We start from the raw sequence: 16,229 nt of genomic DNA on the forward strand, positions 1-16,229 counted from the left end.
GCGCAGTGAATAGAAAGATGGCACACTGGTGCATCAGTGTGTGAATTTCCGAGGTTGGTGATGGGCACTTTGCTGGGGAAGATTATGAGGAACTTCAGGGGAGGAGTACCTGATGATGACAGGGGGTGCCTAAATGTAGTGAGCGTTATTACCCAACACCAACATTCCTAGTCTTGAAGAATACAAAAATGACGAAAAACACAAAAAAATTGCAATGTTTGACTTCACTACCTGGTGCTTTTTTCTGAAAAACGACCGATCCATAGTGAATAGCTTCTCCTTCTGCGCCTGCAGAGAATAATATAGAAATAGAGCATTTGCATCCGTATATAGATCAGCATTTCCCAAAACAAGAAGTTAATTGCTTGTAAAATTACTTTGAATGAACACAACATTCAAGGTTTCAAAAGCATTAATGAGAAAACCATCAATTAATCGCTCATGTTCTTGTAAAATTCTCTCATAGGATGTGGGCGTCACTGGCAAGGTCAGCATTTACTGCCCATCCTTATTGCCTTTGAGAGCAGTTAACAGTCAACCACATTGCCAACCACAATTAGATTGGTGGGCAGCTCACTGAGAGGTGACCTCTTCCCGAGCGAGGGGCAGAAGTCTCGCCTCCAGCCAATTAATGCTCCATGGAGAATTAAATAGCAGAGGGGCAGCCAGCATTGGCGGGGATGCATTCCCCATCGACACTTCAGTTGGCAGGGCAGGAAACCCTGCCACCCATTAAATCCTGCCCAATGTATGAACCTGGATATTTAGTGTTGGGAAGCTGCGCAAACCATGTGGAGTCTCAAAGCCAAGTGTGATCCTGATACCCGGACTTGTTGCTACTTCTTCACTTTGTTTTAGAGATTTATATTATTTCTAAACTGACATTGCCATTGCAAACTTGTGACATACAGAATGATTACAATGGCTGAATAAATAGGTTTCTATATTGGGCTTGAAGCCTAATGATGAAACAGCATCAAAAATATCTATTTGAACAAGCAGGTTAACTTGTATTTATCTAGGATATTTAAAGTAACTAAACTTCCCAAGGTACCTCACAGTGGCAGAATAAAACAAAATCCTAGATTGCGTCACTGCCATGAAAGTATAATAATTTTCATAATATTATTGTGATTTATTGTAAAGGTAGGTTAATAGTGGGGCTTGGATTAGTTTCTCTGTTTGGGTGTGTTGTGTGTGGTGGGGGGATTTAATTGAATTGGAGGCAGCTGGTCTGGGGCTTTTGAGTTATCAAAAGGGAAGTTAGGTTTGAAATGCTAAATATGTAAATATGGCTGAAGTTTTAGAATGTGAGCTGTGAGGAACACTTGCATTTTTAGATAAACCAGAGTAGTTTGAATTTCAAAGAGATGATGAGGTGTTACAACTAGCCATAAGAAGTTAAGCCAAACAGTGTGTTTATTTTTCCCAAAGGTTACTGATAATATAAGCACTATGAAAGATTTATATAATGAGAAAAGTAAAGTTGCAAAGACATATTGGGACAATGGGATTTACATTAAAAAGGGGAAAACATGTATAAAGGGGAGGAGGTTATGTGTAAGGGGAAGGAATTCTAAGATCTAATGAATGTGAAAAGCCTCTAGATCTGTGCATCAAGTTGCTGTCTACAGGAACCAAGGCTAAGAAAACACATTGTGAATATCACTGCCCAAGGTATTGTGGGTTTTGCTTTGGTCTCTTGAAATTTATTTGTTTTGCCTTAATGGCGGTATAACTGGGAGCTAGATTAATTAGGAGATTTAGGAGTTATCATAGTAGTAATTTGTGGGCCTATGTACATGCTTAAAATTTTATCTTCCATTAATAAATGTTTAATTTAGTTTTGTAAAAAACCTCTAAGACTCAGTGGACTTATTACTACTGAATCCAAGGCACACTCCTCGAAATGAAATACAAATTGCAAAACAGTTGTGGCAGCTGTTTCAAGTTTCCCTCTGGGATTTGAACAGCTCAGTATTTACCATCCGCTGTGCCATAACAGTCATATAAGAAGATATTGGGCAGATGAACAGAAGCTTAGTTAAAGAGGTAGGCTCTCAGAAGTGTCTCACAAATGAAAAGTGTGACAGAAAGGTGGAGAGCATTAGGGAGAGAATTTCAGAGCTTAGAGCAATGGCAGCTGCAGACACTGGAGGACTGAGTAAAATCAAGGATGCTCAAGAGGCCAGAGTTAGAGAGTGCAGATAGCTCAGAGGGTTATGGGGTTGCAGGAGATTACAGAGATAAGGAGGGATTTGAAAACAAAGATGAATGTTTTAAAGTCATTAACTAGGACCAAATGTGTGTCAGCAAGCAAGGGCTGCTGGGTGAACAGGACTCAGAGCAAGATAGGCAGTGAGTTTTGGATGAGCTTAAGTTTACAAAGAGTAAAATGTGAGAGACTAGTCAGGAGTGCAATGAAATAGTCAAAGGTATGGATGAGGGTTTCAGCAGCAAATAAACTGAGGCAAGGAGGCAGTCAGACAATATTACAGAGATGTTAATAGATGATCTTTGTGATTGTGCAGATACATGGTTGGAAGCTTATTTCAGGGTCAGATATGACACCAAGGCTGCGAACAGTCAGGTTCAGTTTTAGATAGTTACCAGGGAGAGGGGTTGAGTTGGTGGCTAGGAAGCAGAGTTTGTGGTGGTGACCAAAGACAATGTTTTTGGCCCTCCTAATATTTAATTGGAGGATTTATGCTCATCTAGTACTGGATGTCTGACAATATAGAGATAAAGGAGGAATCGAGAGAGATGGTGGTGAGGTTGATCTGAGTGTGATCTGCTTTTATGTAGAAACTGATAATATGATATATGTTAAGGAAAGATTGTTAAAATATCCCAAACTTATATCCTTGCATACCTGAAGAGCTTCCTAGCCAGAGAATTAAATTAGAAGCAAAATATTAATTCAATAAAATCTGATAGTTTCAGTGATAATAATACCTAGACAGAAAGAGCCAAATAATATGATTCAGCTACTTACTGCCTTTTCTTTCCTTTATAGTTGCATATTCAACAAAGCCACTTGCCTCTGGCACTAGGGTCTTGTTATCCATTGGAAATAAATATTTACCTCATTGATTTAATTTGATTTTCAAGATGCTATGTCAGGTATTTCTACAAAAACTGCTCCATTGCGAATGCAAGATATTGCAATGGTTTGGGTCACAAGTAAGTTTAACACTAGACTACCAGTGATCTGCATTGGATCCATCTCAATGTTGGATTATATCTCAGAAAATGTATGAATGCTTTTTGGGAGGGGAATTTTAAAGGCTAAAAATGCAATTATTATAAAAGTGTTAAATGAGATGCACAGCAAACTATAGGTGAGATTTAAACTTTAGTTCTGACACAGGCTGTTATTGTGTGATGTGCTTTCTTAAGATTTATAGTTTGAACGTACTCCTGAAATGAAGATTAGAATATGCTACATTGCCAGACATAAGAAAAATCCAAATGATGGAATCAAATCACAATGTAAAATAATATTAAACTACATTGTAGAAGCTTCCTGATCAATTCCCAGACTGGAGTTCCAACTGCTGTCAATGAACAAATCTCAACAGGTCTTTGGTTGAGTAACTGTGACTAGTCTCACCAGCAATTGTTTTATCCTTTGATTTTTTTTTATTCATTCACGGGATGGGCTTCGCTGGCTGGGCCAGCATTTATTGCCCATCCCTAGTTGCCCTTGAGAAGGTGGTGGTGAGCTGCCTTCTTAATTATTTGAAGAGAGAGGTGATGATGGCAGTTTTGAAGGAGAGAGGCAGTTAGTTGAATAAAGTGAAGCGTTAACAGGATCAGCTAACATGGGGTCGGGGGGAGGTTGGGTGGTCAGCAGTTCAATGGGACTAGGGAATGGGTTGAGGGAACAGGAGGCGGGTCTCATGGGTAAAGTGACCTCAGAGAGAGCATGAGGGCAGATTGGAGAGAAATGAGAGAAAGCTACAAGTTCAGGGCTGGAGTGGGGAAAGATTTAGTGGAGGTTTTGCCTGTTGGGCTAGGGGAATTGAAGGTAGGTACACCCACAGTGCTGTTAGGGACAGAGTTCCAGAATTTTGACCCAGCAACAGTGAAGGAATGGTGATATATTTCCAAGTTAGGATGATGAGTAACTTAGAGGGGAACTTCCAGGTAGTGGTGTTCCCATCTATCTGCTGCCCTTATCCTTCTAGTGGTTATGGGTTTGGAAGGTGCTGTCTAAGGAGTTTTGGTGAATTTCTGCAGCGCATCTTGTAGATGGTACACACTGCTGCTACTTGCGTCGGTGGTGGAGGGGGTGCATGTTTGTGGATGTAGTGCCAATCAAGTGTGAAAGGTTCTCAGAATTCCCACATTTTTCATATCATCAACAAGGATATGACTTTTGGGCTTTTATGGCAGAGGACCCAACTGCTAAGTTAAGTGTAGAACCCTGCAGACAGGAGGCTAGGTCCATGAAGGCCTGGGACTGGACATGCCTGGGCTTGTTGAGTGCAGTGTGGATTGTTGCCTGAAGCCAGACAACGAGAGGAGACAGAATACGCATTCTTCCCTTTAAAACAATCAACCCAGAGAAAGACTTCATCTTACGTGAAACTAAAGCCCATCAAAATCTTGCATAAATAATCGCTACTAACTACTAATGCAGGAAGGCAGCAATCAATGCAATTATGCAAACCCATCAATATTCCACATATACAATGGCTTTCAGTTCAAGACTAGTTACGTGGACAGGAAGACAATAATAAACATCATGCGAGCCGGTTAAAAACAACGAGACAACAATCAGCTGAAGAAGCCCAAATCAGACAAAGAACTAACCTTGATTTGGTTTCAGATAAGAAATTCGAAAAAACAGTATATCTGGGGCATCAGTTATGAAGGAGGGTGAGCAGTTTTAGAGCAGTTGAAGCAGAGTTTAAGCAGGGAGAGGTAGTTGAGACAAGTAGAGGAAGGAGATCTGGAGGTTTGCAGGCCCGCAGGCAACACCATGGTGAGGGGCACAGGGTGGCAGGCTCAACTGAAGACAACGGGGCTGCAACTGCAGCCCTCCATGAAGATTGACCACCCACGACCGCACCCTCCACCCAACTGAAGAACCTTCACAGATTACACAGACCAGGGCCACATGGGGACGGCAGGCCCCAGAGGACACAAAGAGCGTACCCCAAAACTGCAACTGGCTTACCTGGCTGGATTTCAAACTGTCAAGGAACCCTGGTTGGTGAGCATGATCCCTGACCTCTCCTAGTTCAATTTAGTTAGGTTTTGGGGGTGGGACAAGGGTAAGGGGATTAGTAGAGTGATTTTCCCTCGTTATGCCGTGTGTTCCCCATTCTTAACTAAGTGTACTTTGTAGGTCTGTATAATCTCAGTGTAATCCTAATGTTATATGTTCACTTGTGACTTCAATAAACCCAGTTTTTTTTTCTTGCACCAAAACCAGTTGTCTGCTGCACTTTGTCACAACCCCCAAATAAGTCCAAGGTCTAGAACCCAGGAAGTGGGAGCAATTCGGACTGCTCAAAAGTCAGAGGTGAAGCTGACACTCACCACCACCCCCTACAAGTGAGCTGCTTTGTTCTGGATGGTGTCAAGCTTCTTGTGGGAGCTTCACTCATCCAGGCAAGTGGAGAGTATTCCATCACACTCCTGACTTGTGCTTTGTAGATGGAGGACAGGTTTGGGGAGTCAGGAGGTTAGTTACTCATCGCAGGATTCCTAGTCTCTGACCTGCTCTTGTAGCCACAGAATTTATATGGCTAGTCCAGTTCACTTCCTGGTCAATGATATCCCCCAAAATGTTGATAGTGGGGTATTCAGTGGTGGTAATGACTAGGCATGACTCCAACCAGCAGAGAGTTTTCCCCCGATTCCCATTGACCCCCGTTTTGCTAGGGCTCCTTTTAGCCACACTTGGTCAAATGTGGCCTTGATGTCAAGGGCAATCGATCTCACCTCACCTCAGGAGTTCAGCTATTTTGTCCATGTTTGAACCAAGGCTGTAATGAGATCAGGAGCTGAGTTCCCCTGGCGGAACCCAAACTGAGTGTCAGTGAGCAGGTTCCTGCTTAGCAAGTGCCGCTTGACAGCATGGTTGGTGGCCCCTTCCATTACTTTATTGATGATCAAAAGTAGACTGATGGGGTAATAATTTGACAGGTTGGATTTGTCCTGCTTTTTGTGTACAGGACATACCTGGGCAATTTTCCATATAGGCGGGCAGATACCAGTTTTGTAGCTGTACTGGAACAGCTTGGCTAGGGGCACAGCAAGTTCTGGAGTACATGTCTTCAGTACTATTGCCAGAATATTGTCAGGGCACATAGCCTTTGCAGTATCCAGTGCCTCCAGCTGTTTCTTGATATCATTTGGAGTGAATCGAATTGGCTGAAGAATGGCATCTGTGATGTTGGGGACCTCCAGTGGAGGCCAAGATGGATCATCCAATCAGCACTTCCCATTGAAGATTGTAGCAAATGCTTCAGCCTTATCTTTTGCACTGATATGCTGTGCTCCCCATCATTTTACTCCTGGATGGTGTTAGAAAAAGTGTGATTCTTAATTACAATTGTTGAGTAGTCCATAATCCACAGCATTCTAGGGTCTAAGCTTACGAAAGTGTAGTAATTGTGGATATAGCCTCTCTTACTGTCTGCCAGGGTCACGTGATCATTCTTGGAGACTCCTACCAATGAGCCCGAAGCGCGGGTAATCTGGTGGGCGGAGCTTTCTGGTCGAGGACTTGGTGCAAGTTTGTGGCATCCGAAATGCTCTCTGCAATAAAGGGAACTGTTCCTGCTTGAAACCTGTCTTGATACGTCAAGTCATTACATTTGGCGACGTGGGTAAAATAACTCCGATGATGCTCCTCGCCTGATTAACATGAGTACATCAAACCTTAAGAAAAAAGGAAATACTACTCAGCAGTCATGCCACTCTTCAGCAGAATTGATCCTTATGAGGCAAACATGGAAGATTGGAGCCAATACGTGGAGCGCCTTGGTTTTAATTTTGTGGCAAACAAAATCACCACAGAGGAAAAGCAGAAATTCTTCTGAGTGTATATGGTAACAAGACATACCATCCCACTCACAGTCTGATGCCTGAGCATTCCTAAATTCAAAGTCGTTTGATGAATTGGTTGACTTTGTTAAAATGCATTTCCAGCTGTAGCCATCCATAATAATGCAGAGGTTTAAGGTTAATTCCTGAATTAGCAGTTGAATTGAGCACTGCAACCTCGGAGACACACTCAATGATATGCTGCGGGACTGATCAGTTTGTGGAGTTCAACATTGATTTGAAGCGCGCCCTGGAAACAGCGCTAGCTATGGAGTGTCCTGTGAGAGACTCGCAGGATTTACAAGTACAACATGGCCTTGTTCTTCATGTGGGGCGGGAACCTACCGCCGGGTGTAGTGTGAAAACCAGAGACACAGCAGCGAAGTGGGAGACAAGGTCCGCTGGTAGAAACACTTCAACAGTGACTCCAAAGTTCATTTGTATTATACGTGGGGGTGACCACGTACTGGACAGCTGCTCATTCAAGAGGACAGAATGCCACTAATGCCATAAAAAAGGCCATGTAGTAAGGCAATGCAGGGCGAAGTCGAAACAGCCCGTGAAGCAGCAAACCAATATGATTGAACTGAAAAATACAACAGAATCTGAAGCTGCTGATACCAACATCTAGTCCCTGTACAATGTCACAGTGATAAAAACCGAACCTATTACTGTCACAATTCAGGTTAATAGGAAGCCACTTGTATTGAAGGTAGACACGGGAGCCTCAGCCACAGGGGGTGGGAAAGCACACACATTCAAATACCTCAAAGAAGGTACCCAGCCACTGAGTCTAGAGCAGGCAACCGCCAAATTGAAGACATACACTGGAGAGCCTATAGAAGTAAAGGGCATTGCCACAGTACCAGTGTATTTTAGGCAACAGACAGTCCAGCTTCCAGTGATAATAGTGACAGGTGTGGGATCTAGACTTCTGGGACGAGACTGGTTGCAGTACATCGAGCTTGGCTGGTCTGAAATATCTCATTTGGGAATGGGAAGAGTTCCTGAACTCCTAAGGAAATACGACGGTGTATTTTGGGACGAGTTAGGAGAATTGAAGGACCTTCATATGCTGCAAGGGTTCCACAGGTCAGAGCTGGTTCCTCTGGAAAATCAGTAAGAGAAACAAAATGAATTCAGTGCTGTTCTGAACAAACTGAAGAAACAGTTGGCAGAGAAGACTCAACAGTGTTCAATGTTCCAGGAAAAAGCCAAGAGATGCAAGAAAGAGATTGAACAGCTGAAGAATCAGCTGAATGAAGCAAGAAAGGCATTAGAAGGAAAAGCCCTAGAACATTCTGAGATGCGATTGGATAATTAAACCATGGGTAGCCCAACTACCGAACTGAACCAAGTTAAGATTTCATCAGAGAGAAATTTGGCTCACTGTGAAATCAAAATGAAGGACAAGCCAAAACTCTGCGGCAAACAAAAAAACAAAAAAATAGATCAGAAAGGCAATTGGCTATGTCTCCAGAACCCTATCCCCAGCTAGAAAAGGAAGGCTTATCAGTGGTATTCGGAGTGAAGAAATTCCACCAGTCCTACATGGATGACATTTCATCATAGCGTCGGACACAAACTGAATCACAATATTCATAGAAAAGTTTGAAGATTTATTGTAGGAGACGCAGCTTTGGTGAGGAATTTTGAAAGTGGACTTGTTGAGCTCCTGGTACAATTGTCTCCGAAGCTGGCCCTTTGTCCTTCCAGGAGAAACTGGAAAACCGAATTGTTCAAAAACATGTGGACCATCTTAGGAATAGAGAGGCATTCCAACAACCAGCTATTCCGCCAGTGATTTATGCTGAACCATCAATCTCTGAGGTGACAGATGGACCTAGGATAGACATGTCCGGTGTCCCCGTACAGTTGTCAAACCCTGAACTGCCACTTTCTAGAGGTATATCTGGTCTTGCAGTTCCTGATCATGTTGATCCAATGGAAGAACCTGAAGCGGTAGAGCTACACTGCTCTAGCCCAACAAGGAAAACACCTCAGAGATTTATTCTTTAACCACCTGAGTTGTACATATGTACATGTGTTAGGTATATAATGTTTGCCTACAAAGAGAAAGTGTAAAAAAAACTAAAGGGGGAAGAAATGTACTAATTGTGCATACAGTCTCTTACACTGTCTGTCAGGTGTCACGTGACCATTCTTGGAGACTCCAATCATTGAGCCCGAATAACAGGTAATCCAGGTGGCAGAGCTTTCCATCAAGGACTTGGTACAAGCACGTAGCATCTGAAATGCTGTCTGAAATAAAGTTATCAGTTTCTGCTTGAAACCTGTCCAGTACGTCAACTTATTACAGAAAGTATGTAAATAACAGGAATCTGCAATGTAGACTTGGCAGTAAAAATGGGAAGTGATTGTGAAGGATAAGAAAATGCATTTGCATCCTACGAGATATTAAATGTGACAGAACAAAGACAAAACATTTCTGTGTTTAAGTACCTCCTTAAATGTGAGTGGAAATTGCAAAGGGGATACATAATTGCCCAAAACAAGTGGAACATTGTATTAGCGTTTATCTGGCATTTGCTGCATCTCATTAACTTTTGAATAAATCTGAAACGCACCTTCGATATTTTCCCCTGGTTGCGGAGATTTCTTCTGCCTTTGATTTTCCAAACCTGTTCATACAGAGATCACCGATTAAAATGCATTCAGTTTTCCTTATAAATTTCATATATTCTAAAAAATAAACTCAGTAAATTTGTGCAGATGGTTGCAGGCTTGGCATTGTACTGCAGTTCAAACTATTCACTGGTTGAAGATGCTCAGGTTCAAGCTGTACTCTTGGATGTGAGTACATTATCCAAGCTGATACCTCAGTGCTATACTGTGGGAGTGCTGCATTGTCAGAGGAGAATGGGATATTAACATGAAACTCTGCCTGCCTGTCAGTTGGATATCGGAAAACAGATAGGGCAGATTTTTGCCATCGGCGAGCAGGGGGTGGGGCCCGCTTGCTGACACGGGATGACATTGGGCGGAACCCCTGATGTCACCCCACCCCATTTAAATATTCAGGAAGGCGGGGGGCGCAGCAAAATCAGCTGCGGGCCCACTGACCTGTCAATGGCCTCAATTGGCCATTGACAGGATCATTTAAACAATTTAAGGACCTGCCCGTCCAACCTTAAGGTTGGCAGGTCAGCAAGGAGCCCCGGCGGGAACTAGAAAAAACATGAAACCTCATCCAAGGACGGGATGAGGTTTCATGCAGGGTTTCAAAAATGTTAATAAAGTTATTATGTAAATTATGAACATGTCCCATCTCATGTGATATTGTCACATGAGGGGGATATGTTAGGGAATTTTTTTCTGCTTTTAATATTTTTCAACGTGGAAGTGATCTCCCTGAGGCTGCACTTAGCCTCAGGGAGATGTGCACTCTTTCGTGCGCATGCGTGAAAGAGCGCACTCTCGCTTTTGGGGAATCCCCCTTCACCCACACAGGAAGTGCACAGCGCTTCCCGCCGGACATCATGCTGGTCGGGCCTTAATTGGCCCGCCCATGTAAAATGACGGCAGGGCCCGCTTCTCCAGCGGGAATTGGCTCCCCGCTTTCCGGAGATTGGGTCAGGCCTGCCCGCCCGGCAGGCAGAAAATTCTGCCCATAGAGTTCTTCCAACATCCTGGTGAAAATTTCTCTCTGAACCAACGGCAGCAAAGAACTGACTAAGTGATCATTCATCTTATCTGACGTGGTAGAATCTTCATTATCCAATTTGTCTGCAGGTAGGGCAGGAAGCACATTTCAAAAATAATTCACTGGCTGTGAAGTGTTATCAGACATCTTGAGAACCTGTTGGAATCTTCCTGGAGTACACCCAAGAGGCTTGGACTAGTAATCCATTAAACACAAGTTCATATCCCACCATGGCAACTTGAGAATTTGAATTCAGGCGTAAAAGACATACTGTAAAATGAAAATATTGTATTAATAAAAGTGACCGTGAAGTTATCGGATTGTCACAAAAACCCAACTAAGAAGGAATCTGCCATCTTTACTTGGTCTGCCTATGTAACTCTAGAACCCACAAACTTGATTGGCTCTTAACTGCCCTATGAAGTGATTTAACACGCCACTTATTTGTATTGTGGGTAAGTAGGAATAAATGCCAGCTATGCCAGCGATGCCTAAATCCTGAAAATATTATTTTTGAATATGATGCTATATAAATGCAAGCTCCCTCCTGCCTTTATTTCATATGAGATAAGTTGTCTTATCACCTTTCCCTAATTTTAGGAATTTATTTACATGGGCACTAACAGATTGTTGCTACCACTGAGGAAATGGCCAGTGTGCATATTTAGATTACTCATCTGTGGACATCAGCACAATTGAGGCAAATTATGTCTGAACAGATATGACCATGGATATATATCCAACAATCAGAGGCACGTCTCTCCCCGGGGAGGGCAAGAGATGGGAGTAAATCATTCTGGTGATATACCCCCAGCTTTCCTTTCACATGATCCAGCAATTATGGAGTTCTGGACTAATCACAGAATCAATTTCTATTAATTAGTCTCCAACTGACGCAGACAGAAAGAAAACCCCAGTGGATGAGAACTTTGGGAACCATAGGGCCAAGATAACCTTTCTTCCCAAGCATGTTGCACTTATCGTGTGTTATGTCTCAAATTCCCCTTATACTATATCCAAAAATTATATTTTCTGAAAAAACCTACATGAGTGAATCAACACTGCATTTCCACCAGTAAGTGTCACTAGGGAAGATGTTCCCCTAAGGATTGCACCCTCTTCTTTGAATGTAGTGACTCAAGCTGATTGGGGTTTCTGAGCTGAATCCTCTCCTGAACAAATGTGGATATACCTCTGTTGGGGTAGGGGCTGGTTAGCTCAGTTGGCTAGATGGCTAGCCTGTGGTTCAGAATAATGCCAACAGCGTGAATTTGATTCCTGTTTTGGCAGAGGTAGACTAGGAACCTGTCTCCTCACCCTGCTCCTGAGAGTAGAAGACAATGGCAATACCACCACTGACAAAAACTGACAATTAAAAATAGCTCAGGTTAAAACATGAGCAGACAATGAGTCAAGGGCCTGCCTTCGGACAGACCACACATGAATCAATGAATAAATACAATGGTAAGTAAAACTCGAGGACATAAGGAACGTTATTCAAGTCGACAAGGTAAATTTCCCGGATAAAATTCCTGACAGTCAAAAAATGAATAAAGCTCTGTGGAATTTTATAATATACTGGCTTAGCCTTGTGCCCTTCAAATCATTTTCTCTTTTCATTCGCAGGATGCGAGCATCATAGGCAAGGCCAGCACTTATTGCTTAGCCCTAATTGCCCTTGAGATGGTGCTGGTGAGCCAGCTACAACTGAATGGCCTGTGATCGGGTCCACGCCACCAGTTTATGCAGCTGGCCAATTAAGGCCCACCGAGTGTGAATCATGGCTCCCGGGGAAAGAGGGAGTGGGTGGGCGGCGGTGGGACTGCAATGACCCCCGGGTCCAATGGCGACCAGGCAGCCTGTTTTAAAAAGTTGCTGCAGCCTTTCTAAGGCTCTGAATCATGGCCAGTGGGAGGGCCTCCCAGAGCGCTGCTGGTGAGCAGGCCAGGCAGGAGGGTAGGGCAGGGGGGCACTGTACCCCTCGTTTTTCTGATGATTGCCTTGCTGCCCTCCTCGAGGAGGTGGCAGCACGGCGGGAGGGGCTGGTACCACAGGGTGGGAGGAGGAGGCCCTCCCAACATGACCACACATACCTGGGAGGAGGTGGCGGGGGTGGTGAGCTCCCGCGACGTGGTGCTGCGCAACTGTGTCCAGTGTCGCAAGCGCTTCAATAACCTGTTGCACTCAGGAAGGATGAGTACCATGTTGGCATTGGTCACTTAACCCAGCAAGAAGGCATTCCCCCCCTGGTGCCCCCCACCCCATCAACTCTGAGTGCAGTGACTGCATTGAATCATTGACGGCATGTATCCTTCGCTGGGTGGGCCAGCCGATATTGCCCATGCCGAGGTCACCCTGAGAGGGTGGTGAAGAGATGTGTTCTGCCCCCGCAGCACGTGTTACACTGAGACCCACGTGACTGTTTTGGGGGCAACCCGGAGGAGCTGCACCAAGACCAAGGCGCACAGCTGGAACTTCAGGACATGCTAAAGTCAGGGTGATGACATACTGGGAGGGGAGCTTCAATATGGTGTGGCACCGATCGATCTGCTGTCCTCTGTGCTCCACGTGCTTGTGTCTCCTTTCTTTGGAAGGTTTGACCGTGTGGTGCCTGATATGATGTAGGCAGCATTTGGCCAAAGTGGGGGGGGCGTTGTTGGTGGGTGTGTGGAGGCAGGCCTAGCATTTTTGTGTGAGTGTTCGGCAGCAGCTGGATGAGGAGCACTGGAGCCCTGCAATGTCCCAATCTGGTTGGGGTGGGCTGTCCACAAAGAGAGTCCAGGTACAAGTAGCACTAATCAATGCTCTTCCCTCCTTTTCAGGAGAAGAATGTTCATAATACAGCCGAGTGGGCAAGGACCTGCAGAGGGCCGGCACAGTTAGAGATTCTCAGCCTCTTCGAGCAGGAAGCCCTAGATCTGGAGAGGTGCCATCTGCCCAGGTCCACTGGTGTCGGCGAGGCTGGGGTGCCACGGGCAGGTATGTTTGCCCAACAGCGAGGTCACCATTGTTCTCCCAGCAGCCATGGCAGTGCTGAATGTTCAGTGATTGAAATTTGCAACATGGCTTGACCATTGTTTATGGAAGGACGAGCGCATAATGAACCGAGGGACAGGGATGCACTTTGTTATTGTCTCCATGTCAACTGATCCAATGTCCTTGTTCTTCCTTTAGCATCAGTGGAGCAGGGCTGGGAGGAAGAGCAGCAGAGGCTCCCTCTCACACCTGAGGGCCCTGAAGTCACACCAGCATTACACCATCTCTGCCAGGCAGGCACCAGCACAGATACTAGCACCTCAGTGGAAATTAGAACATCAGCTAGTGTCCCAGGGCACAGCGGTGATGGCACTTCACAGTCGCTAGAGGAGCTGGCAGAGGCAGAGAGTTCTCATGGCGCCAGCAGTTGGAGGGCTGCAGGGGACCAGGAACATGCTCAGTTGGTGTCTGATGATGTGCCTGTGGAGTCGTCCGCAACGCAGCAGGCGCAGGAAATGCGGCCGGGTGTGCAGGAGCATATGGGGGAGATACGTGAGGCTATGCTTGGCTGGCTGTCCGTGGCAGAGGCGTCTACGCGGACTGTTGCTGAAGCAATGAGCCACATATCTGAGCACCATGCGTCCTACCTAGAGAGAGGGGTGAATTTCGTCTAGAGGCTCCTCCAGGAGACCCATCAGGGCTTCCTGGGGATGCGCTCGGACCAGCAAACCCTCACACCGGCATTGACCTCAGCTGCCAGTGTGGGAGATGGTGTGGGCACCAAATTTCCCAGCTCGGTGCCCATCCATTCACGGTGAGCAGGGAGGTCCAAAGTGACCTCAAGTGAGCGCAGCAGCTGCCTATTGTTTCTGTGGGCTCCTCTCAGGGCGCTCCAGATGAGGGCGGCAGCTCCTCTGCCTCTCTCCCAGTGACCGTTACATCCGGTGGGGCTGCGATGACTGGGGAGATGCCAGCTGTGGAACTGGCAGCTCCCTCCCAGGCAGGCCCTGCACAGGATCCACGGGCCAGAGGACAACCGCCAAGGTCATCGAGGCCAACAGGACAGCAGAGTCAGCAGGCTGTCTCAGATGCCAGTCCCAGTGAGGGGCAGAACCAAGAAGTGGCAGCCGGAAATGTAAACATAAGGTATCTTAGGCACACCATGGGTTTATCACTGGTGCTATTGTGTTGGCCCACAATGAGGTCTTTATGAGTTGGTGTGATTTTTAACATCTTTTTCATTTTCATTAAGTTTCTTTGGTTGCAATATTAAATTCAGACATGTCACCATGGCTGAGGGTGCCTCTTTTGTTCTGCAGGTGGATGGTTTCCAATAATGTCATGTGTGCTTTGTGGGACATTCAGATTTAGTAACAAGGACCTTAGTTAATGTTCCTAACCAGGCAGATTTTGCACCTAGGTCTCGAATATGAAGCCCACAGCCCAGGCTTCTCCTGGAGGTCCATATGTGATGTGCTAACTAGATTAAAGCCTCCCGGGTAGCGCTGCCTCCCTGGAGTATACCCGGGTCAGTGCTCACCCTCTCAGCATTTCCCTGTGCGTGCTCATCCTCGGAATCACTGCTGGACCCATCATGTGTATCCGCAGCCAATGCATCTACATCTTCAACGTCCACAGCGTCCCCTCTTTCCAGCGCAAGATTGTGGAGAACTTGTAGAACTTGCACAGACTTGTAGAATCAGCATCCTGTGGTCACACACTATCTGCACGTTCATGGAGTGAAGCCCTTCCTGTTGACGACGGCACCGGGCTCACCTGCTGGCACCTTGATGGCCACATGTGTACAGTCTATAGCACCCTGGACACGGGGGAAGCCAGCAATGGCCGCAAAGCCTCTGGCTCACTGTGTCTGACTTGCCTGGTCCCAATAGTAGTGGATGAAGGTCAATGCCCGTCTGAACAGAGCGTCTGTAACCTGCTTGACACAAGTGTGGACAGCTGATTGGGAGACACCGCAAAGATCACCCACTGAGCCCTGGAAGGAGCCAGAGGCTTATGAGTTGAGGGCAGCTGTGACCTTTAGAGCCACTGGCATGGGGTGTCCACCCACACAGTTAGGAGAGATGTCAGATTCAATCATCTAAAAGATATAATTGACTGTCTCCCTTGAGAGACGGAGCCTCCTTCGGCACTGCACCTCAGTCATATGAGTTAGCTGCTTTGCCTCCTGCAGACCCTGGCAGCAAGATAGTGGCGTCTTCTGCAGCCCCTTCCACCTTGGACTACCTCTTGGCCCTGCACCCCTAGTGCCTGCGCCTGTCCTCCCAAAGGTGGCTCCCCTGGAGGCTGAATGTGCACTCCTGGCCTCCTCCCTCTTCTAGCCCTCCCTTCCTCCTCAGAGGAGCTGCCTCCAGTGGAGAGCTCAGCACCCATTCCCAGGGTCAGGGAGGGCTTGCTGAAACATGCAGGCCCAAAAAAGCTTCTTCACTGCTGACCTGAAGGTTGTGAGTCCAGACCAAACAGCTGGTATGTGTTTTGAAGTATTGCAGATCACACAGGCAGGTAT

The 16,229-nt window shown here is 45.8% G+C and overlaps 1 protein-coding gene across 1 annotated transcript in view; it reads right to left on the reverse strand.

Annotated features, from left to right (window-relative positions):
• The window catches only part of LOC121281412, a 72,805-nt gene that overhangs the window by 1,091 nt on the left and 55,485 nt on the right, over positions 1–16,229 (reverse strand). The window contains exons 15-16 of the mRNA XM_041194356.1: positions 9,651–9,704; positions 153–288 (exon numbers count right to left, since the gene is read on the reverse strand). Coding sequence (XP_041050290.1) covers positions 153–288; positions 9,651–9,704 — 190 coding nt within the window. The remainder of the gene's footprint in view (positions 1–152; positions 289–9,650; positions 9,705–16,229) is intronic.

The sequence above is a fragment of the Carcharodon carcharias genome, chromosome 8 (genome assembly GCF_017639515.1).
Source record: "Carcharodon carcharias isolate sCarCar2 chromosome 8, sCarCar2.pri, whole genome shotgun sequence".
Taxonomy (NCBI): domain Eukaryota; kingdom Metazoa; phylum Chordata; class Chondrichthyes; order Lamniformes; family Lamnidae; genus Carcharodon; species Carcharodon carcharias.